This window comes from Oncorhynchus kisutch, linkage group LG17 (genome assembly GCF_002021735.2).
Source record: "Oncorhynchus kisutch isolate 150728-3 linkage group LG17, Okis_V2, whole genome shotgun sequence".
NCBI classification, from domain to species: domain Eukaryota; kingdom Metazoa; phylum Chordata; class Actinopteri; order Salmoniformes; family Salmonidae; genus Oncorhynchus; species Oncorhynchus kisutch.
Genome location: NC_034190.2, coordinates 71024888 through 71049866, shown reverse-complemented (window position 1 = coordinate 71049866; position 24979 = coordinate 71024888). Strand labels below are relative to the sequence as shown.

Below are 24979 nucleotides of genomic sequence, written 5' to 3'. Positions count from 1 at the left end.
GTAACATCCTGGACCTACCATTTGGTTTTGAGTTACTGAAATCAAACCTTATGATTTGAATGAAAAGTATTTGAATGAACATGAAAAGGTGAATGTAAGAAGCACACATCATTTATCATATTTTCAAATAGGCTACATGTCATTAAACAGCATATAAAAACTCTAAATAGGTCAGGAGCCAGACGGGGAGCCTAAGAAGGAACAAAAATGTATTATTTTGGCTACATTATTTCAAGGTTTTAGCCTATACAAAGATATACATTGTGGAGCATGTACGAGGGCAACACAATAGGCTGGTAGGGACATAAAGCGTTCAGCATGTAAACAACATTTTGTTGTATTAAATTATTACAGACTATAAATTGCGCATATAGGCTGAATTACATTTGAAAAAAAAAAAGTATTTCATTTGAAGTAAAATTACTTCTCTTTTTTTGAGGGTGTTTAGCATCCCCAGTGGCTCTGCAAGTGTGGAGAGGATATTCTCTGCTGCTGGCCTGCTCTCTAAGCACCACCCCATGAGCCCGAAGCCACAGACTGCAGCCACCACCACTCTTGCCAGGGTGGGCAGAGATGCAGTTGTATTTTTCTTGGGGAAGGTCTAAATGTTTTTAGGCAAAATAACCCAATCAAATTGGAAAGATCCTTGAACATGGGAATATGCCAGGCCTACTGGGCCAAAGTCAATTATGGCCTATTGTATAGATAAAAGAACAAAAATGAAGGAAACCTTTTAAGAGATCTGATTTTTAGTTTATAACTAATTGTATTTATCTCCCCACGTGGTTCCTTTTAGCATGTACACATCATGCTGTCGGGATACGTGTCTTTTTGAATAGCACAATGATTGTTTAGTTGTGGACACTACATCACCTCTCTTGTTCCCCATCTTTGTAAGTCACCTTTATTTTACATCTGTGTGTTTTATCAGTTTCTTCATGAAAATATTTAGCGAACTCCATCCATGACTGTAGCTAAAGCAAGGGGCTATAGCAGCCGGGGGGAGTTAGAATCGTCCTAAGGGCCTGTGTACTAATACAACTAACATTTTCTTGTTTTTGGCAAAAAGTAAACATCCAGAGAGCCTGGTAGAATAATTTATCTTCTAGTATCTTCTAAGATGCAGCTGCAAAGCATTTTTGGACAAGTGTGTATTGCTTTATGTATATTTTGCACATTGCCTGTGAATGTTGCTGGTGGCGAGAGCTTTCAGTAAGCTAAAACTGATAAATTATTTGAGGTCCACTATGTCCCAGAACAGGCTTTGCAGTCAGTTAGCTAGAAAGCTGGACTTCAAAGACTTGATCAGGGACTTTGCTAGCAAGAAGGATTGGCTCTTGGTGAGTAAGGCTGAGCGAGGGCCAGTGATGACTGTTAAATGGCATGGCTGTGGATATTGCATCACTACACACATGATGCCCACAGGCTGAGAACATGATATATCTCAAAGTAATGGCTGGATTTCCATAAAATTTGTTGTGCACAATCAAGACCCCAAATGGAAGAAACCTATTGATTTGGTGACCACTTGACCTTTCAGGCCTTTTCATTTCCATTTCCACTTTTACAGCTGCTTATTTTCTAGTTGGTATGTATACTTAATTCAAAAATCTGCTGCTGATTTTATTATTTTGAATAGATTGTAATTTTATATTACATTCTATAGATGATAATGTTAATTTATTTATTTGGATAGGTTATATTTAAGTTATACTTTAAGTTATTCATTAATGTTAAGAGAATTTTCCATTAAATGTAATTTTAATGGTAACATTCTTGATACTGCCCCTGATAGCAGCACACTGATACAGAGCCCCACCGAGCCATCACGACTGGACTACCGACGTAATCTGCCCGAGGGGGTTTTTCAACTGGCTCCTCTGAATGCCCATCTGCTAGCCTTCTAGCTGCAGCCCGCTAGCGGTCTAGAGCATATCGGACTGTTAGCTGAAGAGGCCCATTGGCCAATTTCTTGGGTCACTATACCTATTTTGTCTATTGGCCTGGACCCTTTTACTACATGGAGCCCTGCTGATCCATCACGACTGGTCTGGCAACGTAACCGCACGAGGGGGATACAACAGATTTCTTCCGTTACGATCTCCCTCTAAGGCCCTTCTGCTATCTTGCTAGCCCTGGCCCGCTAGCTGTCTGAATCGCAGTGTCTCCAGCTCGCCTAGCTACTCACTGGACCCCTATGATCACTCGGCTACGTATGCCTCTCCCTAATGTCAATATGCATTGTAGAGTCTCTAGCCCAGCTCAGTACACCTTAGCTAACCCTTTAGTTCCACCTCCCACACATGCGGTGACCTCACCTGGTTTAAGTGATCTTTCTAGAGATGATATCTCTCTCATCGTCACTCAATGCATAGGTTTACCTCCACTGTATTCACATTCTACCACATCCTTTGTCTGTACATTATGCCTTGAATCTATTCTACCTTGCCCAGAAACTTGCTCCTTTTACTCTCTGTTCCGAACGTACTAGACGACCAGTTTATATAGCCTTTAGCCGTACCCTTATCCTACTCCTGCTATGTTCCTCTGGTGATGTAGAGCTTAATCCAGGTCCTGCAGTGCCCAGCTCCACTCCAATGCACTATCATTTGTTGACTTCTGTAACCGTAACAGCCTTGATTTCATGCATGTTAACATTAGAAGCCTCCTCCCTAAGTCTGTTTTATTCACTGCCAACCTGGATGTCCTAGCCGCATCTGAATCCTGGCTTAGGAAGACCACCAAAAACCCTGAAATGTCCATCCGTAACTATAACATTTTCTGACAAGATAGAACTACCAAAGGGGGCGGAGTTAGCCTGCAGAGTTATGTCTTACTATCCAGGTCTGTGCCCAGACAATTTGAACTTCTACTTAAAAAAAAAAAATCCACCTTTCCAGAAACAAGTTTCTCACCATTGCCACTTGCTATAGACCATCTTCTGCCCCCAGCTGTGCCCTGGACACCATATGTGAATTGATTGCCCCACCCCATCTATCTGCAGAGCTTGTGCTGTTAGGTGACCTAAACTGGGACATGCTTAACACCCCGGCCATCCTACAATCTAAACGTGATGCCCTCAATCTCACACAAATTATCAATGAACCTACCAGGTACAACCCCAAATCTGTAAACACGGGCACCCTCATAGATATCATCCTAAACAAAGTGCCCTCCAAATACAACTTTGCTGTCTTCAACCAGGATCTCAGCGATCACGACCATCCCGCATCACTGTCAAACGCTCCCCAAAACACTTCAGCGAGCAGGCCTTTCTAATCGACCTGGCCCTGGTATCCTGGAAGGATATTGACCTCATTTGCATCCTGTAGCACAAACTCCAAAAAGTTCTGGGACACTAAAGTCCATGGAGAATAAGAGCACCTCCTCCCAGCTGCCCACTGCACTGAGGCTAGGAAACACTGTCACCGATAAATCAATGATGATTGAGAATTTTAATAAGCATTTTTCTACGGCTGGCCATGCTTTCCACCTGGCTACCCCTACGCCGGTCAACAGCCCTGCACTACCCACAGCAACTCGCCCAAGCCTCCCCCATTGCTCCTTCACCCAAATCCAGATGGCTGATATTCTGAAAGAGCTGCAAAATCTGGACCCCTACAAATCAGCCGGGCTAGACAATCTGGACCTTCTCTTCATAAAAATATCCGCAACCCCTATTACTAGTCTGTTCAACCTCTTTCATATCGTCTGAGATCCCCAAAGATTGGAAAGCTGCTGCGGTCATCCCCCTTTTCAAAGGGGGAGACACTCTAGACCCAAACTGCTACAGACCTATATCTATCCCACCATGCCTTTCTAAAGTCTTAGAAAGCCAAGTTAACAAACAGATCACCGACCATTTCGAATCCCACGGGAACCTTCTCCACTATGCAATCTGGTTTCCGAGCTGGTGATGGGTGCACCTCAGCCACGCTCAAGGACCTAAACGACATCATAACTGCCATCGACATGGCCAAGGCTTTTGACTCTGTCAATCATCACATTCTTATCGGCAGACTCAACAGCCTTGGTTTCTCAAATGACTGTCTCGCCTGGTTCACCAACTACTTCTCAGATAGAGTTCAGTGTGTCAAATCGGAGGGCCTGTTGTCCGGAACTCTGGCAGTCTCTATGGGGGTGCACAGGGTTCAATTATCCAGCCGACTCTCTTCTATGTATACATCAATGATGTCACTCTTGCTGCTGGTGATTCTCTGATCCAAATCTACGAAGATGACACCATTCTGTATACTTCTGGCTCTTCTTTGGAATCTGTGTTAACCAACCTCTAGACGAGCTTCAATGCCATACAACTCTCCTTCTGTGGCCTCCAAGTACTCTTAAATGCGAGTAAAACTAAATGCATGCTCTTCAACCGATCGCTGCCCACACCTGCCCGCCCGTCCAGCATCACTACTCTGGACGGTTCTGACTTAGAATATGTGGACAACTACAAATACCTAGGTGCCTGGTTAGACTGTAAACTCTCCTCACATTAAGCATCTCCAATCCAAAATTAAATCTAGAATCGGCTTCCTATTTCGCAACAAATCATCCTTCACTCATGCTGCAAAACACCTTCGTAAAACTGACTACCTACAGGTCAGCGTTCAACACCATAGTACCCTCAAAGTTCATCACTAAGCTAAGGATCCTGGGACTAAACACCTCCCTCTGCAACTGGATCCTGGACTTCCTGACGGGCCGTCCCCAGGTGGTGAGGGTAGGTAGCAACACATCTGCCACGCTGATCCTCAACACTGGAGCTCCCCAGGAGGGCGTGCTCAGTCCCCTCCTGTACTCCCTGTTCACCCAGCACTGCATGGCCAGGCACGACTCCCACACCATCATTAAGTTTGCAGATGACACAACAGTGGTAGGCCTGATCACAGACAACGACGAGAGAGCCTATAGGGAGGAAGTCAGAGACCTGGCCGGGTGGTGCCAGAATAACAACCTGTCCCTCAACGTATCCAAGACAAAGGAGATTATCATGGACTACAGGAAAAGGAGGACCGAGCACGCCCCCATTCTCATTGACAGGGCTGTAGTGGAGCAGGTTGAGAGCTTCAAGTTCCTTGTTGTCCACATCAACAACAAACTAGAGTGGTCCAAACACACCAAGACAGTCGTGAAGAGGGCACGACAATGCCTATTCCCCCTCAGGAAACTATAGATTTGGCATGGGTCCTGAGATCCTCAAAAGGTTCTACAGCTGCAACATCGAGAGCATGGTTGCATCACTGCCTGCTACGGCAATTGCTCAGCATCTGACCGCAAGCCACTACAGAGGGCAGTGCGTACGGCCCAGTACATCACTGGGGCTAAGCTGCCTGTCATCCAGGACCTCCACACCAGGTGGTGTCAGAGGAAGGCCCTAACAATTGTCAAAGACCCCAGCCACCCCAGTCATAGACTGTTCCCTCTACTACCACATGGCAAGCGGCACCGGAGTGCCAAGTCTAGGACAAAAAGGCTTCTCAACAGTTTTTACCCCCAAGCCATAAGACTCCTGAACAGGTAATCAAATGGCTACCCGGACTATTTGCATTGTGTGCCACCCCCCCGCAACCCCTCTTTTTACGCTGCTGCTACTCTCTGTTTATCATATATGCATAGTCACTTTAACTATAGACTCATGTACATACTACCTCAATTGGGCCGACCAACCAGTGCTCCCGCACATTGGCCACCCTCCAACCCTCTCCCTCACTAACTTTACGCACCAGCTGTCCGAGCAGCTCACAGATCACTGCATCTGTACATAACCCATCTGTAAATAGCCCATCCAACTACCTCATCCCCATACTGTATTTATTTATTTTGCACCCCAGTATCTCTACTTGCACATTCATCTTCTGCACATCTATCACTCCAGTGTTTAATTGCTATTGTAATTATTTCGCCACTATGGCCAATTGCCTTACCTCCCTTATCCTACCTCATTTGCACACACTGTATATCGACTTTTTCTATTGTATTATTGACTGTATGTTTGTTTATTCCATGTGTAACTGTTGTTTGTGTCACTTTGCTTTATCTTGGCCAGGTCGCAGTTGTAAATGAGAACTTGTTCTCAATTAGCCTACCTGGTTAAATAAAGGTGAAATACAAAAAAACAAGTAGGCATGCTTTAAGCTCATGAAGTGAGCGCTATTAGAGCGTCCAACATTTGGGAACCGCGCTCCAGTGAAATTGGGCACGCTCCGTTCACATATTCTGATCAGAACTAGGCTTACTGTTCGTCAATATAGGCCTCGTGCATATACACATTTTAAGGATCTACATGATTTAACCACAAGATGGCACAGTCACGCAATAATTGACCCAATGAGTATGACTGGACATCCCTCTATAGATGACTAGAGAAAATAGATTGGCTTTTTCTGTTGGCCCTAAAGTATTAAAACCGTGATTAGTCCACGTGGAATTAACTTCAGCGAATGCATTTGTAATTGCACTGACTTGTTTAATTTATTACTGCTAATTTGTACCATTCAATTACAAACCAGTAACATAACTATCTACCGAGGAGTGTAGTGTGCAGTTATCTACCGAGGAGTTTGTAGTTACAGGTATAAGGGCAATTTAGTTGCGCGCATCTGCAGGCTACAAGAAGAATGTGATATTGTTGCAATAGTTCACCTACTGGGCGCGCTCGATTTACCTGCTTTGCGTGCCGGGTCCCAAAACGTTCCCAAAGAACGACTGAGAACTCTGTCTATCCGCACGCTTGGCGACCTAAATTAACCACGTCCATGGAAAGGGGACTGCGAGGAGGCCCCGCCCAATTATTTTCCATTGGTTGATTTTCAATATTTTACTCTTGTCCCATGATCTGATTGGAGGTGGAGCCAATCACCAGCTGTCATTTGAGGCTGGATGGGCTTTTCTGCAATACATCAACATGTTAAGAAGGAGCAAAAAAAAGTTTAGGACATTATGGTTGGTTTCACTGACTGTTGCGCCTTTAGAAATATACCTCGCTGTGTGAGCCACTGGGCTGAATCCGAGACGAGACTACAAGAGGCGTCACAACTGCCGAGACCGCGCGCTTCTGAGCTGGGTTTACGAGGGTTGAAGAATAAGGAGCAAGTTGCCAGCAGTAGACTACACAACGCGAGTTCTGCGAATCTATTCGCTGCTGGGGCCAGGTATGTTTGTCAGTTTCTAAGGATAAGGATTGCGTCGCTGATATCAAGGTTGAGGATGTAGAACAGGTGCGCGGAACTAAGCTGGGACCTGGCTAATTTTTGAAAAATAATTGTAGGCTATATTCGGGCAACAGTTGTTTGTGCTCAATTCAACGATATAGTAGTTCGAGGATATGTTCATCAAATTGATACATCGACTCTGTCTCAAGTGGAGTTTAGGCTATGTGAGTAGCGTATCATAGGCTCAACTACGGAGCAGTACAACATTTACTTATTGGCTGTTGTGCACAATAGACTATTAGACAACCGTTTCAGACCGATTCACTGAAAGTGAAGTAGGTTACTGATTCAGAAGTAGAGCTTCATTGCCCAACCACTCAAGAATTTAGCGCGAGTTAGAACCCAAGCTACCCCGCGATTGATCTCGCCCCCTGCGATAACACTGACGCAGATACTCGCGCGCTACAGTCTATTGAATTGCAGACACTCGGGTGACGTTCCAGTCATTCAATGTACGGGATGTTCATACGGATAATGCTTCGAAATGACAGTTGCTCAAGGAATGGATTACAACTACAGTGAGCAGATTGTCTCATCTCGGTGCAAAAATAATATTTTGAGTGATAGCGTTTTAGGAGAATTGCTGCTTGTCTCGTCTCTCAAACAACCAGTGTCTGGGACTCTCAAGGATTACACGAGGGGTTAAACATGTCCAAAACGCTGAAGAAGAAGAAGCACTGGTCAGGCAAAGTCCAGGAGTGCGCCGTGTCATGGGGGAACGCCGGGGAGTTCGGCTCGGTTGTGGAGGTACTAGGGGGAGCGGAGCTAGGCTACTTCCCGAACCTGGGACAGGTGATTACCGAGGCGGTGGTCTGTCACGTCGGGAGGTTACCGAACAGCGGGGACGTGCTTCTGGAAGTGAACGGCACCCCTGTCAGTGGCCTGACCAACCGAGACACCCTTGCTGTCATCCGCCACTTTCGGGAGCCCATCCGTATCAAGACCGTCAAACCAGGTATGTCAAGTGTTTGCGCTCTTACCGTTGAGGTTTTGTAGCCTGCTATACTTTCCAATGTTAGGCATTTTATCATTAGACGTCAGCTTCATACTATGGCATACTGAATTCATAATCCAAGCGTGGTCCTGGTCTGAGAAAAGGCAGGGGACATTGGTTATCATACAAAACCAAATGGATTCCACAGGTCACATACATGAGCACTGCAGTGACAACATGCGTTCTATTTAACCCTGACCCCTTATAGTCACCCACATAATTCCCAGAAGCCTCTCTTAATGTCACTCACTCCCTCTCTGTGCTGTACTTTAGGTGTAGGCCTTATGTGCCATGGGCAGTGAATGGCCTGGGTCACGGCTGTGAGGTTGACTGGGCTCAGAAACACGGCACACTGATGTCTGTGGTTGGAATGGCATAAATAAGACAAGCTTGTAGATGGCTGCATCATTGCAGCTGAGACCCAGGCCCCCTAGGGTAGTGAGAGGATCAGGTGTGTGGGGGGGTTGTGGATTGTGACTGTCTCCGACTCGCCCATGATGACTTATGCCAGCAGGGGATTTATAGTCTGCTATAGAATAGTGGTGCTAAGATTTTTGTAGTTCAACATAACTTGTACATTCCTTTAGCTTGAATCCTCTCTATCAAATCTGCGTGTAATGTAATCCTTTGTTTTGGATAGACCGACGTTGTCCATCTTTCTCCCTCAACCTTCGTCTGTCCTGTTCTTGATACACAGCATCCTTGCATTCTCTTCAATAGCCTACATCTTCTCCATGTCGTGTAGTTACTGATTTAGTCAAATCTCATTATTCTGCTCCCTCATCTAACCTGTTTTCATGCATAGACTTTATTTTACTTCCTTAGTCATTCCATGGCGGGAGGGCCTAATGTCTGCTATAAAATAAAAATCCTTTCAGTTAAGACCCAGGCAACCAGGTGACGGGAGTTTGGTGGTGCCTTAACTGGGGAGAATTCGCTCATGATAATGACTGGAGCGGAATGGGTGGAATGTGCATTTAATACCATAACACATTGTTTACAGGTGTTTGATGCCATTCCATTTACATCGTTCCAGACATTATGAGCCGTCCTCCCCTCCACAACCTCCTGTGGTGCCTTAAGTCATCTCATCTCTGCTCAGGCAATAGCAACCAGCCAGACAATGTTCTCTGTGCTCCCCATACTGTGCTGTCTTTAGTCATCCCATTTAGCAAGGCTAGCCTGCCTAAATATGCTACAAAGCTGTCTGATAATCATTTTACAAGTTCTTCAAAGTAGATAAAGCATACTTTCACGTACTGTCTTAATCCCACTCTCTCATTGTGTACATTCTTCTCTCATGCAGTCTGTATCTAACGTAGCAGGCGTAAACAAAAAGCGCTATGGATTATGGTCATTGTATTTAATTATCACAGTTTCTGTGCTGAACTAGGTTGACTATTTGCTTACAACTCCCTTCAGCCCAGCCTTCCACATAGTTCTTGACTTAATTTCTCTGGTGAATTATTTAATTTATCACTAGAAAAAACACTTGTAGATACCGACAGGCTCGGAGACAGTTTCTATCAAACTGTCTCTGGTTTTTTCATGTTTTCACTGTAAATTAAAAAATAAATAATAGAACATCCCCATTTTCTAAGTCCACAACAATGCTTTAACCACATCAAGAGACTGCTTATGAGCTCAATTCAAGTGTGAGGCTAATCACATGTGCAATAAAAAAAACTAAACAATGATGGAGTGAGCAGAAACTGGTGGACACATGCACAGATGGGGCATTCTTGCCGCTGAAGGTTACAGGAAATATAATCAGTGTTGCATTCTGCTCATGTCTTATGATAAACTTGGGCTTGATACATTTAGTTGTTTCCCTACTAAGATCAATAGATTTTTTAAATTGTTGAATTCCGTTTTACTTTTTGGATTCCGTGAGGGCCCTAATTATTATTTGTACTAGAAGGAGGCTCTCCAATGCTAATATTGTTCCTGCAGTGATCTTCATTGAATGTTTTCATAATTTATCTGCATATGGTTGTCAAAAAGCCTAGGCCTACCAGTAGTTTATGCAAATTAGGGAGCCAAATGAACGGCTACCGATGCGATTCGGTAGGCTACACTGACTGACGAGACAAGGCACTCATTTTAGCACCACTGTCTGGCAAGCCCGACATCCTAGAAAATCCTTTGGTTTACTTGTCCCAATGCGATACCATGGACATAACCACATGGCATGATTTAGGAATGGCAAAGGGATCAACTTTATTGTTAGTTCGACACCTTTTTATAAACTAGACAACACATGGTGTTCAGTTGTCAATCAATGTACAGTAAATAGCCTACTATGCGCCACAACGCCACGTGGCTTGCTATACGAAAGAAAATAGATCAATGTGTCAGAACAATAATTGGACTAAATTGTGGATTTGTGGATTTTGACTCATTGTTACCACATACATGGGACATTGCAAATTTACTAGCATCATGCTCTCTCCCTCCATGTAAAAAAATTTTTTTTTTGGACCGCAACCAATCACAGGGCACACAAACTGAACCGGGACACGGTACAGACAGCAGACTGCGTTTCCCTGTCATTGCTCGCTTTGTGACTGACAGTTGCCTGTCCTATCAATAAATATCTAGAAGTTGTATATTGTTTATTCTCGTGAGAGGCGGACTAGCAAATTGAAACTTTTAAATGAATAGTAGCCTATGAGGTGGAAAAGTAGCTGGTTTTAAATGGTCTGGAACTGATTAGCCTACAGCCTGCGCGAATGGGAAAACACTATGTTCCCTCCTCTGCTTCCTGACATCAACAATCAACTCCTTTGTTTTGCTGATGTTGAGGGAGAGGTTGTTCTCATGACACCACAATGCCAGTTCACATACCTCATCCTTATAGGCTGATTCGTCATAGTTGGTTATCAGGCCTAAAACCATGGTGTCCTTAGCAAACTTGTCAGTGTTGTGCAAAGCCGGTAATGAGGCGTATTGGATTCGCCCCAAACATTGAGGACAAGTTTTATTGCGTGGTATCCAATTGTTAGTAGTTACTATCTTGTCTCATCGCTACAACTCCCGTACAGGCTCGGGAGAGACGAAGGTCGAAAGCCATGCGTCCTCCGAAACACAACCCTTTTGCACTGGGACGATGGTGGTCTTCTTTAAAGCAGGTGGGGACTACAGAGACACCTGGGACAAAGACAGGCTGAAGACGCCTGCTAGCTGGTCAACACACTCTGAGGACGTGGCCAGGGATGCCTTCTATGCCAGCCACTTTGTGATTAGTCACACTTTTTTTGTAGGGCACTATGTAAGGATTAGGCTGCCATCTGGGATGCCGCCATGGTCTGAGTGAAGGAGCATTTTGAAGTAACACTTAGCTGGAGTTTGTTTATGGTGCCAGAGCAGAGCCAGGCCTGCAGCCTTGAAGTGAGTCCAAGTCTAATGCATTCAATCACAGCTTTAAATCCCCAATCTGCTGTGCTGGTGTTACTACTGTAATCTATAGTCCTGAGAGGCCAGGGTAGACTTATAAGGCTATAGGCTACAATCAACAGGTGTTTGCTTCAGGGGCTGTCATTCTGTAGTGTGGTGAGTGGTAACCATGGCAACACAGTCCATTTGTTGGCAGGCAGTATGTAACAAGAGACCTGAAACTTAAGTGTTCTCTAATGGCAGGTGAGTTGTCGTGGTTCCTCTCTAGGTTTCTTCCTAGGTTTCTGCCTTTCTAGCAACAGTGCTTCTACATCTAGCTGTTTTGGGCTGGGTCTCTGTATAGCACTTTGACATCGGCTGATGTAAAAAGGGCTTTATAAATACATTTGATTGAATTTGATGGATTGCATTTGTGCCTACAATGAATGACTGCAGTATTGCACAGAGGATTTTGATATACTCCATCTGTGATTTTGATTTTAATGTTCTGTAGTTAGAAACTGATTAGATTAGTATTCCTTAAACACTTTTGTTTAAATATAATTTGATTTCTGAGAAATTAGGCTAAATTGATTTCACCCAAATTGGCCATATTTTTATTTATTTATAGGGTTCATATAATCGTCAATAAATATAGTAATTAACATTCAATTTGGACCGAACAATGGGTAAGACATGAGGAATCCAACAAAATGATCCATAGCCACCCGTGGACCTCCCACGCCAACAAACAGTATTCAGTATCAGTTCTCAACCTTGGTAGAAGACTACCTTGAAGCAAGGGTACGCTGTAGAAGGATATGGTAGGGTGTTTAGATCCCCTATGAAGCTTAGATAATGGACTGGGTGTGCCATTGATTACTGATGTTGTCTTCGGTGATCTGTTCTGTGCTTGTTGTGGCCTCGTTAGGCTGTAGTTAATGGATAGCAGTTTAGTCGCCCTCAGCTCGCCCTGCTAAGGTAGAATGGCAACATAGCACTCAGTTTTTAGGCCGGGGAAATTCCTAATACAGTAAATGTAGGTGGTCTGGAAATGTGTAATTTTGTACAACCAAAATTGAGACAAAGTGGGCAATAAAAGTAAATTGCATTCACCGTTTTAATGTCTTCTGTCCATTAAAGGAAGGAAGTTATGGAATCTGCTGGTTACCTCAGATTGAAGTGGGCTAGAAAGCTATGTTTTATTTCTTAGTATTTTACAGTTAGGCGCGTGTATTAAACAGCACTGCCTTGTCTTGATATGATAGAACTGTTAATGAGAGAACCAATTCACACTGGTTTTACCATCTCCTGCCTAGCAGAGTACTGCTGCAGCATATGGTGTTTTAATGTGGTTTGTCTCGCAGTGCTTATGATATTTGTATTTTATTAGGATCCCCATTAGCTGTTGCAAAAGCAGCAGCTATTCTTCCTGGGATCCACACATGACATAATACAGAACATTAATGGACAAGGACAGATCTACATCAAATGGGGGTGGTTATTTTAACTAGCTGAAGGTATAACAACCTTTATAGCTTCTGTCCAATGCTCTTATGAACACATTTCTGCATTGTTGGACAAAGTTGTCTCTCTGAATTCTAAGCGATTATTCTCTGTACACTGGAAAGAAATTCCTTTTTCACCAAACATTTCAGCATGTGTTTTTGGGTAGAACAGTATCCCAGCCCACACAATTTCACTGAACTAGACCACCACTACCAGAAAAAGTTGCAATAAACTACACTTACAAACTTACGAATTGTATTTCTCACATGCGCCAAATACAACAGGTGTAGACCTTACAGCGAAATGCTTACTTACAAGCCTTTAACCAACAATGCAGTTTTAAGAAAAATGACTAAAGTAAAAATAGAAAATAAAAGTATCATAATTAAAGAGCAGCAGTAAAATAACAGTAGCGAGGCTATATACAGGGGGTACTGGTACAGAGTCAATGTGCGGGGACACCGGTTAGTCGGGGTAATATGTTCATGTAGTTATTAAAGTGACTATGCATAGATAATAGAGTAGCAGCAGTGTAAGAGGGGTCTGGGTAGCCCTTTAATTATCTGTTCAGGAGTCTTATGGCTTGGGGTTAGAAGTTTAGAAGCTACCTGGACCTAGAATTGGCACTCTGGTACCGTTTGCCATGCGGTAGCTGAGAGAACAGTCTAGGGTGCCTGGAGTTGCACTACCCTCTAGTGCCTTGCGGTCGGAGGCCGAGCAGTTGCCATACCAGGCAGTGATGCTCTCCATAATGCAGCTGTAGAACCTTTTGAGGATCTGAGGAACCATGCCAAATCTTTTCAGTCTCCTGAGGGGGAATAGGCTTTGTCTTGCCCTCTTCACGACTGTCTTAGTGTGCTTGGGCTTTGGTGTCCACATCACCAAGAATTGGGACATGCTCTGTCCTCTTCCTGTAGTCCACAATCATCTCCTTTTGTCTTGATCACGTTGAGGGTGAGGTTGTTGTCCTTGCACCACACGGCCAGGTCTCTGACCTCCTCCCTATAGGCTGTCTCGTTGTTGTCAGGGATCAGGCCTACCACTGTGTTATCTGCAATCTTGATCATGGTGTTGGAGTCGTGCCTGGTCATGCGTGAACAGAGTACAGGAGGAGACTGAGCACACATCCCTGAGGGCCCCCCCTGTGTTGAGGATCAGTGTGGTGGATGTGTTGTTACCTACCCTTACCACCTGGGGGCGGTCCGTCAGGGAGTCCAGTATACAGAAGGTCCAACTCTGTAAATGACTAGTGTTGGTTTCCCATAAATGTGTGTTGTGGAACACTGACAGCAACCACATTACATGTCTTCCATCCTGTTTTTCCCCCTTTTCTCTCCAGCTATAATCAACTGTGTTCCCCACATGCCACAACAGTCCCTGAGAAAATCTAATAAGTGTTCTTTCTCTATCGCTTGCTCTTTTCTTTTTTTTTCAGGTAAAAACTCATATTCAAAGAATGTCCCATGGAGAAGCCAGCTGTGTACAATTAATTTTGTGACACTGTCACTCTGAGAGGGGAGGGGGCATAGCCTTGCCTCGGGTGGTGCCCTACCCAGAACAGAAGCGAGGCAGAGGTCACAACGTCCTACTTCTGTCATGCATGGCATGGAGCAGAGGGGCTCAATCAATGACAACCGACCTGTCACATAGAGGGGGGGCTTATCTCTTAGCTCATCATGATTATAGACCATGGACTGCAATTGTTAAAGTAATTTTAATGGCATTGTTAGATTCTCCCTGGCCTGCTTATAAGGGAAATAAGCCTCCCCAACTTCCTTTCATTGGTTACACACTGCATTCAAAATACAGATGGAACACCTTGAGTTCTCTTGTCTTTGTTTGTGTGTGCGCGTGAGAGAGCAAATCACAGACCTGACCCCAACCCTATCACCCTCTATCCCGGCCGCCAGCAAGGCCGTCAGTGGGGAAGTAGTGGAAGAGGGAGGGAGGGAGGGAGGGAGGGAGCGGATGGGTGCGCTGAGGCCCCAGACAGAAGCAGCTGCTGTGAATACTAAAGTGTCTGTCTTCTCCTCTCCGCCTCTCTCCTTCTTTCACCCCTGGCACGGCCCACTCCTGCAGCAGCTCTCACTCAGCACTAAGGTGGTTATATGGGCTGACTTCCAGATTGTCTTTATTGTAATTGCTTTCCCAGGTTCACTATATTGCAGTCAAGCTTTGCAGATCAGTTCTCACAATGCCTAGAGAAATGCTTAACTTCACAAACATCTCCGAAGATGGCTTAAACTTTTTTGTGGTTACTGAAGTTTTTAAACATTCTCCAGAGATCTGATTTGCAGCACCACCCCTCTCCCACTCCTTCGTTCTCACACTGTGGAGCGTGAGGGAGACACAAACACTCTACTCCTCCTGTCTTCCTGAGAGAGGGGTTGAGGGAACCAGGGAAGACTTCAAGAGGTGGTGCCAGTCTCTGTTTGGCCAACACTTGTCGCTCCCATCACAGCTGTGAGTGTTTGAAATGAGTTGCACTGCTGCCTGTTTGTCTGACAGAGTGGACTCTTAATAATTACTCGTGACGACCCGCCAACTGGAGAGTGCCTGGCGCTGGTTATTTATCCCAGTTTTATTGTTGCGGCTCTGGATGTCACGGCCGAGACAGTCTGCCTGGTAATGAATATGGCCAGCAACAATGATGACTGATCTCTTCTCATTGCGTCATTATCTAAGGGAAGGAGATGCATCACGTTTTTAGACAGGTGTGTGCTGCTTTCACTCCTGCACCCTCCTCTGACAGTGGTTGTTTGACAGTGTAGTGTCGGCCTCGGCGGTAGAAGCCATGTCTCAAGCAGTGAAGGCTGCTGAGGGAAGGACGGAATGGCATCAAACACATGGAACCCATTTTTGACATATTTCATACGATTCCGCTCCAGCCATTACCACGGACCATTCCTCCCCATTTTAAGGTGCCACCAACCTCCTGTGGTCTCCAAGTACATAGTTACCTGTGGAAGTGCTGTACTGTTCAATTCGGTGGTGTACCACCAGGCAGAGACATCATGGCTATTGTTTATTCCCCTAGAGATAAGATGTTGTCAGTATAAATAACATCACGCACTAGTGTTGCACAGTATACTGGAACGTTGGTACTTAAAATTAAAAACTGTTTGGTACTAGAATTTTACTTTCAGTACTTCTGTCAAATGTGTATCATGTGATTGAGAGGATCAGCTCAGTCCCTTCCATCACAAAGTGCCTGCTTCACTTACTCATTCATTGTTGTAGCTGTTTGGGCTCCAGTAGCTCCCCAGTCCCCACAGAAGTTGAACACTTGACGAATGCAACAAAGCATGTAGAAATTGAAACTGTTTGCAAACTATGTTTGATACCATTCCATTGATTCCATTCCAGCCATTACAATGAGCCCATCCTCCTATAGCTCATCCCACCAGCCGCCTCTGATGTCTGTATGGGCTACAACACTTTTACAATGCAAGATGAAACCGGAAGCTTCCAGCTTTAATTAATTAAATTAAAGCATCAAGTGTACCCACCAATATGTGCTATGATTTGAGTCAATTCAACTGACATTACAAAAAATACATGTGCCAAACACATGCTGTCACAAGGAATATTAACCCCCAGCTTAACGCTAAAGTGTACGAGTCAATGGCCTGAGAATATAATGCAGCTGTTCAGGCAATGCATCTTGGGACAGATAAATAGTCACCTTGGGAGATGTTTCCCTTTCTCTCCCTTCAGCCTTAAATGAACATGCTGTCTGTCATTCCCCTGTGCAGTTTAATGATCCCTGTCACGGACACACTGATAAGCAGCTAAATGCTGATGGCTTGACGGGAGATATGGAAAGGAGGGAGAGAGAGAAGGGAAGATTGGATGGTGTGTGCACAGGGGCGGCCGCCCTAGCCCTAGCCCTTGACTATGACTCTATTCCGTTTTATTACACGAGTCATTGGAGGATTGCGTCTTCTGTACGGGGGAGTTTTGTTAAGAGCCCCGATGTTCCGTTTGAAGATTAACTCGCATCACTTGCGTTATGATTTTGGAAGCATAAACACTTTCTTTCATATCAGTGAGACATTTCCAAAAACAGAAGGTTAAATTGATACAAACCGTTTTTAGGTTAGTGTTCCCACACTGACATATTTCCATGTTACATCGGGTGTTTACAGAAGATGGATGGACGACAGAGGGACCACCTGTGTTTACAGAAGATGGATGGACGACAGAGGGACCACCTGTGCTCATTAGCGTTCTAGCATGCTCCAACACCTGTTTGAAATGGAAGAAGGCCTCCAGAAATGTTGTCACTGAAAAATACTGTCGGCTTTGTGATAAAGCAGGAAAAAACTGTGTATTTAGCATTTGTAAAATTATTTTGAACTGACATGAAAGTAAATGGCTTTATGTTTCTGGAACCATATTGTAGTTTGAGAATCGATTCACGTTTTTAGATGGAGGTTTTGTCTGACAGTCAAAAGTCTGCCTCTGAAAATAACAATGTCCTTGGGCCTTAAGGAGTAATGGTAAGCTCTTTAAGAGTACAGCTTGGGAAGACTACAAGATGCCATTGTACAATGAAGAGGCACCGAGGGGCAAGGGGAGGAGTGGAAGCTGGCATCTCTGCCCACAATCTCCTGGCCAGAACATTTTCTGCTGAAGAGATGCAGAGATTAAAGGGATCAGAAATGCAAATAAACAAAGTGAAGTATGGAGAGCTAGAGGCTGTGACTAAGATTGGTGTTGCTTTTCTGTTTGTACACTGTGTGTGGTACTAGTGTCTGTGCCTCCTGTGTTACTAGAAGACCTGTTATTATTCCTTCCTAGCCTGAGTAACTCTCCCCTCCGCTCGACACTCCACCGCTAGAGAACAGGCAGTTGGCTTTTTGGAATCTTTGTCTGCAATTAACTCTGTCCTCCTTGTGAGCTGCCAGTGTGTCCACGTGCTTAAGAATGAGAAACTGGGATTGTTTCTTCAGTTCTAGTGGCCTTTTGAGGAGAAGTGCAATCAGAACGATGGGATTTGTTGCTTTATTCCTGCAGGCTGGGGTTTAATGTTGAGGTAATTGATTCTCATTCCCTCTGTAATCATTCAGATATCCAAAAATGTTCCTTAGTTACCACTCTGTTCTGTGGCAACACTGGTGTTTGGCCTTGCTGATTGTATTTTTACAGCACTTTTGTTTTTTTCTTTGTCCTTTTCCCTGGTTTTTTCACCTTTTATTTAACCAGGTAGGCTAGTTGAACAAGTTCTCATTTACAACTGCGACCTGGCCAAGATAAAGCATAGCAGTGTGAACAGACAACCGAGTTACACATGGAGTAAACAATTAACAAGTCAATAACACAGTAGAAAGAGTCTATATACATTGTGTGCAAAAGGCATGAGGAGGTAGGTGAATAATTACAATTTTGCAGATTAACACTGGAGTGATAAATGATCAGATGGTCATGTACAGGTAGAGATATTGGTGTGCAGAAAAGTAAATAAATAAAAACAGTATGGGGATGAGGTAGGTAAAATTGGGTGGGCTATTTACCAATGGACTATGTACATCTGCAGCGATCGGTTAGCTGCTCAGATAGCAGATGTTTGAAATTGGTGAGGGAGATAAAACGTCTCCAACTTCAGTAAAAAAATTTCTTTTTTTTGCAATTCGTTCGAGTCACAGGCAGCAGAGAACTGGAAGGAAAGGCGGCCAAATGAGGTGTTGGCTTTAGGGATGATCAGTGAGATACACCTGCTGGAGCGCGTGCTACGGGTGGGTGTTGCCATCGTGACCAGTGAACTGAGATGAGGAGGAGCTTTACCTAGCATGGACTTGTAGATGACCTGGAGCCAGTGGGTCTGGCGACGAATATGTAGCGAGGGCCAGCCGACTAGAGCATACAGGTCGCAGTGGTGGGTGGTATAAGGTGCTTTAGTAACAAAATGGATGGCACTGTGATAAACTGCATCCAGTTTGCTGAGTAGAGTGTTGGAAGCTATTTTGTAGATGACATCGTCGGATCGGTAGGATAGTCAGTTTTACTAGGGTAAGTTTGGCGGCGTGAGTGAAGGAGGCTTTGTTGCGGAATAGAAAGCAGACTCTAGATTTGATTTTAGATTGGAGATGTTTGATATGAGTCTGGAAGGAAAGTTTAGTCTAGCCAGACACCTAGGTACTTATAGATGTCCACATATTCAAGGTCTGAACCATCCAGGGTGGTGATGCTAGTCGGGCGTGCAGGTGCAGGCAGCAAACGGTTGAAAAGCATGCATTTGGTTTTACTAGCGTTTAAGAGCAGTTGGAGGCCATGGAAGGAGTGTTGTATGGCATTGAAGCTCGTTTGGAGGTTAGATAGCACAGTGTCCAAGGACGGGCCGGAAGTATACAGAATGGTGTCGTCTGCGTAGAGGTGGATCAGGGAATCTCCCGCAGCAAGAGCAACATCATTGATATATACAGAGAAGAGTCGGCCTGAGAATTGAACCCTGTGGCACCCCCATAGACTGCCAGAGGACCGGACAGCATGCCCTCCGATTTGACACACTGAACTCTGTCTGCAAAGTAGTTGGTGAACCAGGCAAGGCAGTCATCAGAAAATCCGAGGCTACTGAGTCTGCCGATTAATTTTTTATTTATTTTACCTTTATTTAACTAGGCAAGTCAGTTAAGAACAAATTCTTATTTACGATGACTGCCTAGGAACAGTGGGTTAACTGCCTGTTCAGGGGCAGAACGACAGATTTGAACCTTGTCAGCTTGGGGGTTTGAACTTGCAACCTTCCGGTTACTAGTCCAACGCTCTAACCACTAGGCTACCCTGCCGCCCCAATATGGTGATTGACAGAGTCGAAAGCCTTGGCCAGGTCGATGTGAAGACGGCTGCACATGGACTTCAGTGTCCCAGAACTTTTTGGAGTTAGAGCTACAGGATGCAAATTTCTGCCAGAAGAAGCTGGCCTTTGCTTTCCTGACTGACTGCGTGTATTGGTTCCTGACTTCCCTGAACAGTTGCATATTGCGGGGACTGTTTGATGCTATTGCAGTCCGCCACAGGATGATTTTGTGCTGATCGAGGGCAGTCAGGTCTGGAGTGAACCAAGGGTTATATCTGTTCTTAGTTCTGCATTTTTTGAACGGAGCATGCTTATCTAAAATAGTGAGGAAGTTTCTTTTAAAGAATGACCAGGCATCCTCAACTGACTGGATGAGGTCAATATCCTTCCAGGATACCCGGGCCAGGTCGATTTAGAAAGGCCTGCTCACAGAAGTGTTTTAGGGAGCGTTTGACAGTGATGAGGGGTGGTCGTTTGACTGCGGATACAGGCAATGAGGCAGTGATCGCTGAGATCCTGGTTGAAGACAGCGGAGGTGTATTTGGAGGGCCAGTTGGTCAGGATGACATCTATGAGGGTGCCCTTGTTTACAGATTTAGGGATGTACCTGGTGGGTTCCTTGATGATTTGTGAGATTGAGGACTGAGGACATCTAGTTTAGATTGTAGGACTGCCGGGGTGTTAAGCATATCCCAGTTTAGGTCACCTAACAGAACAAACTCTGAAGCTAGATGGGGGGCAATCAATTCACAAATGGTGTCCAGGGCACAGCTGGGAGCTGAGGGGGGTCGGTAGCAGGCGGCAACAGTGAGAGACTTATTTCTGGAGAGTTATTTTTAAAATTAGTAGTTCGAACTGTTTGGTTATGTTCCTGGAAAGTATGACATTACTTTGCAGGCTATCTCTGCAGTAGACTGCAACTCCTCCCCCTTTGGCAGTTCTATCTTGATGGAAAATGTTATAGTTGGGTATGGAAATCTCTGAATTTTTGGTGGCCTTCCTGAGCCAGGATTCAGACACGGCAAGGACATCAGGGTTAGCAGAGTGCTAAAGCAGTGAGTAAAACTTAGGGAGGAGGCTTCTGATGTTGACATGCATGAAACCAAGGCTTTTTCGATCACAGAAGTCAACAAATGAGGGTGCCTGGGGACATGCAGGGCCTGGGTTTACCTCTACATCACCTGCGGAACAGAGGAGGAGGAGTAGTATGAGGGTGCGGCTAAAGGCTATCAAAACTGGCCGCCTAGAGCGTTGGGGACAAAGAATAAAAGCAGCAGATTTCTGGGCATGGTAGAATATATTCAGGGCATAATGCGCAGACGGGGGTATGGTGGGGTGCGGGTACAGCGGAGGTAAGCCCAGGTACTGGGTGATGAGAGAGGTTGTATCTCTGGCCATGCTGGTTGTAATGGGTGAGGTCACCGCATGTGTGGGAGGTGGGACAAAGGAGGTATCAGGGGTATGAAGAGTGGAACTAGGGGCTCCATTGTAAACTTAAACAATGATAACTAACCTGAACAACTGTATACAAGGCATATTGACATTTGAGAGAGTCATACAGCGAGGCATACAGTAATCACAGGTGTTGATTGGGAGAGCTAGCTAAAACAGTAGGTGAGACAACAGCTAATCAGCTAGCACAACAACAGCAGGTAAAATGGCGTTGACTAGGCAGAGAGGGTCAGATTAACTACACACAGAGCCGGAGTGCGGCTGGGGCCGACAGATAAAACATAAACAAGCAGAATGGAGTACCGTGATTTATGGACAGTCCAGCAGGCATCAGCTATGTAGCCAAGTGATCAGTGTCCAGGGGGCAGCGGTGGATGGGACAGGGAAGCTCGACTGGTGAGTGTTATCCAGGCAAAAAAAAAAAAAAAAACTGGCTGGCCGTGCAGAAGGTAAAAGCCGCTAACAATGACTAAATAGCTTGTAGCTGGTTAGCTTCTGGAGGTTCTTGAATGTGTTCTAAAAATAAAAAATAATAGCGATTCCGTATCACATTGGGTGAGGCAGGTTACCGGAAGGTATAATCTAATTAAAAATCGAAAAGAGATTGAAAGTAAATATGGGTCCAGTGAGTGGTTGGGCTGGCTGGGGACGTAGCGATTCAGACAGTTAGTAGGCCTGTGCTAACAGTTAGTAGGCTGGGGCTAAACAAGCTAGCAGTTACCAGACCGGGGCTAAACAAACTAGCAGTTAGCAGGCCGAATTAGCAAGCAAGCAGATAGCAAGGGCTAGAAAGTTAGCCTTTGGGGGACGTCGCGATGGGGTTAAGTCTGTTTATGCCTCTTCATGCGGTGACATCGATAGACCGGTTGTGGGTCCGGATATTGTAGCCCAGGAGTATGCTTCGGCGGTAGCACAGGAGCTCTGGCCGGGCTAGCTTCAAGCTAAGTGGATGGAAATGCTAGCCAGGAGTAGTCATCCGGGGTTGCAGTTAGCTAGTTGTGAAGATCCAGATGAAAATGTTCTGTTTGTGGTGGGAATCCGTGGATAAAAATAATAGGTCCATTATGCTCTGGTTAGAGTCGCGGTGTTCGAACTGGCGAGAGCTTTCCGAGCTAAAGGTTAGCTGATGACCGCTAGTAATGGTTTGCTGACTGATAGCTGGTAGTTAGCTGGCTAGCTTCAGTTGAGGGGTTCCGGATCTGAAGTAAATATAAATACTTTAGAAAAAAAAAGCAGATCCACGCTACATTTGGTGAGGCGGGTTGCAGGAGAGTATTTAGATGTTGAGGTTTAGCAAAATGTTTTAAAAGATATGCGAAGAAAAATGTTTGAAAAAATGATATATACAAGGGATACGACACGACGTCTGACTGCTACGCCTTCTTGGATTCAAGAGGGGGAGAGAGGCCAACTGCTGTCTTTGTGTTCTCTTGGGCTTGCTGCTTTTCTCTTCCTGGATGTGTTAGTCTCAGGCCTGGCAGGGCCATGGTGGCACATTGGTCCACTGCCCTGATAGGCCTCGCTCAATTGCCCCTGGGGTCTGTGCCAGGCTGCCAGCTCAACCCACTCCAGCTGTTTGGCACTGCCACTCCACCTTGAATTTATTTGGGCCACACCAGCCTACCTTCAAATCACCCACCCACTCAGCCAGCCAGTCAGTCAGTTATTGTTCTGTGGCCACAGCTGTTGTCCGCTCCGATTTGTGCCCAGTGCCTACCATGGGAACTTTGAGGGGGGTGTATCTGGATATTGCGCCCACTGAATTTAAAGTAAAGTTGTGTGTGCGTAGAGGGGGCAAATACAGTGGATAATATTTAATGCACTTGAGACACATAAACTAGCACTGACGTTCAGAGAAAGGAAAACTGAACAACGATTCATTATTATCAATCTCTACAGGGTTACCTGGCTGGAGTCTATTTCAAATTTGAATTGTGCCCTGATGAAAGATACATTTTTAAACCCTGTCACGATATTGGATTGGCCTATCGCAGTATACTATGCTCTAGATAAGTGTCCTCATCAGAATTCAAGAATGCCAGAAATTTCTGCTCAGGCAACTTGGTAGGTCTTGCTTGTTTGGTTCGATCAATAAGCTGTTAGATAGCAAACCTAAGCTGGCTTAACCAGCATCCATAGCATGGAAACCGATCTCTATGTGAAGGACACACGCTATCTACTGGTCGTTGTAAAGTGTTTCTTTCTCATATTTCATTGACATGTTGTCCACCATCATGATCCTTCAGATATAAAGACTGCATGTCTATTCGGTCGGTGGTATTATTTTGCAAAAGCACATGCATCCTCTTTATTCAGTCCACGATTGTCATTTCCCGTTCTTCACTAACAGGCACACCCCTCATGGTGAATTGCAAATTGTTTGCTCCTGAAAGGAGGATGCAGCCTTGTGCTTTTATCGGATTATATAAAATGCATGGCCTCTGTGTAGCTCATGCTCAGTTGAACTTCACTAGCACCCCTCAGTACGGGGCCTCTAAGGGTCCTTTTGAGATTGGCCATTTCAACTGGATTGGTCTTTGTAAGAAGATGAATGGTGGCTCTCTGTATTATCCCTGTGATTATGTGACTGCTGGAGTAGCCATTACCAGTAATCATTCAGTACTTTTCATGCAGGAGAAAGTGGGATCCGGATCACTGATTGCCTCGGTGTAAAATGGCACAAAATGAGAACTGTTCCTCTCTCATGCACCTTTCTTCAGACCGCATCTCGTCATCTCTCCTTCACTGTGAGTATGGATCTTTCAGCTGGGTTGACCAGTCTGAATTCTCACACACCAACTGACAACCTGTGACCGTTGACTGGACCCATGGTTGTCCCAAGAGAACCATGTTCCCTCCTCTTGATCATTGTGTCTCTGCTCACCTTATTTCCTGAGATAGGATTATGTCAATTCCAAGCTGAGAGAACATGCTCTAAGCAGCACCATATGTAAAACTGCCTTCAATGAACTTTTATCAGCAACAATGTGTCACAAGAAATGGATCTGTCAGTTCCTGACGGTGAGTTCTCCAAAGGCGATTTTCAACAAGTGCTTCAAAAAGGATTTTCTGTCAAACTGCTTTACATAAGCAGTTAAAATGTGTCCCACTCAAAGAACAAGCGCTACAGTTCTGTCTGTACTGTGGAATTATTTAATATATCAAGTGATTTTAAACATTGCATAGATATATATAACATTGGCATGACAAAACACAATGTTTCATAGTTTAGTGACATAAGTCGCTCCCCAATATTTGTAAAAATTTGTCTCCCTTGCATATTGTGTAAAAGACTAGGTTAATATTTGTATGAAATTTGAGTCATGTAAGGAATGTAGTTATGTAGAGTTTGATGGTGAGAACGAAACACGGTGTGCAGATGGGAAGTTGTACTCTCAACACGAGGAGTGTATTGTTACCAACAGGTGTTTTTGTTCTGGCTGCCAGCTCACGTTGTTTCCATTTGGAGCTGTGAGGAGTACGTGAGATCTTCTACTTCCGTGTAAAAGGGTCTCCTTAGTTTCCTTGCTGTTTGTCTTTAATCCTTAGAATAATAGTAGTTTCTATGCTGAACAAAAATATTCATACAACAATTTCAAAGATTCTACTGAGTTACAGTTCATTTAAGGAAAT

At 44.6% G+C, this 24979-nt stretch overlaps 1 protein-coding gene across 2 annotated transcripts in view; it reads left to right on the top strand.

Moving 5' to 3' along the window:
- The first annotated feature begins 6876 nt into the window (after positions 1 to 6876).
- LOC109907050 (membrane-associated guanylate kinase, WW and PDZ domain-containing protein 3) overlaps positions 6877 to 24979 on the top strand; it is a 242719-nt gene continuing 224616 nt past the window's right edge. For both annotated transcript variants that reach the window (XM_031794498.1, XM_031794499.1), the window contains exon 1: positions 6877 to 8172. In XM_031794498.1, the coding sequence (XP_031650358.1) occupies positions 7866 to 8172 (307 nt within the window). In that variant the 5' untranslated portion in view covers positions 6877 to 7865. The remainder of the gene's footprint in view (positions 8173 to 24979) is intronic.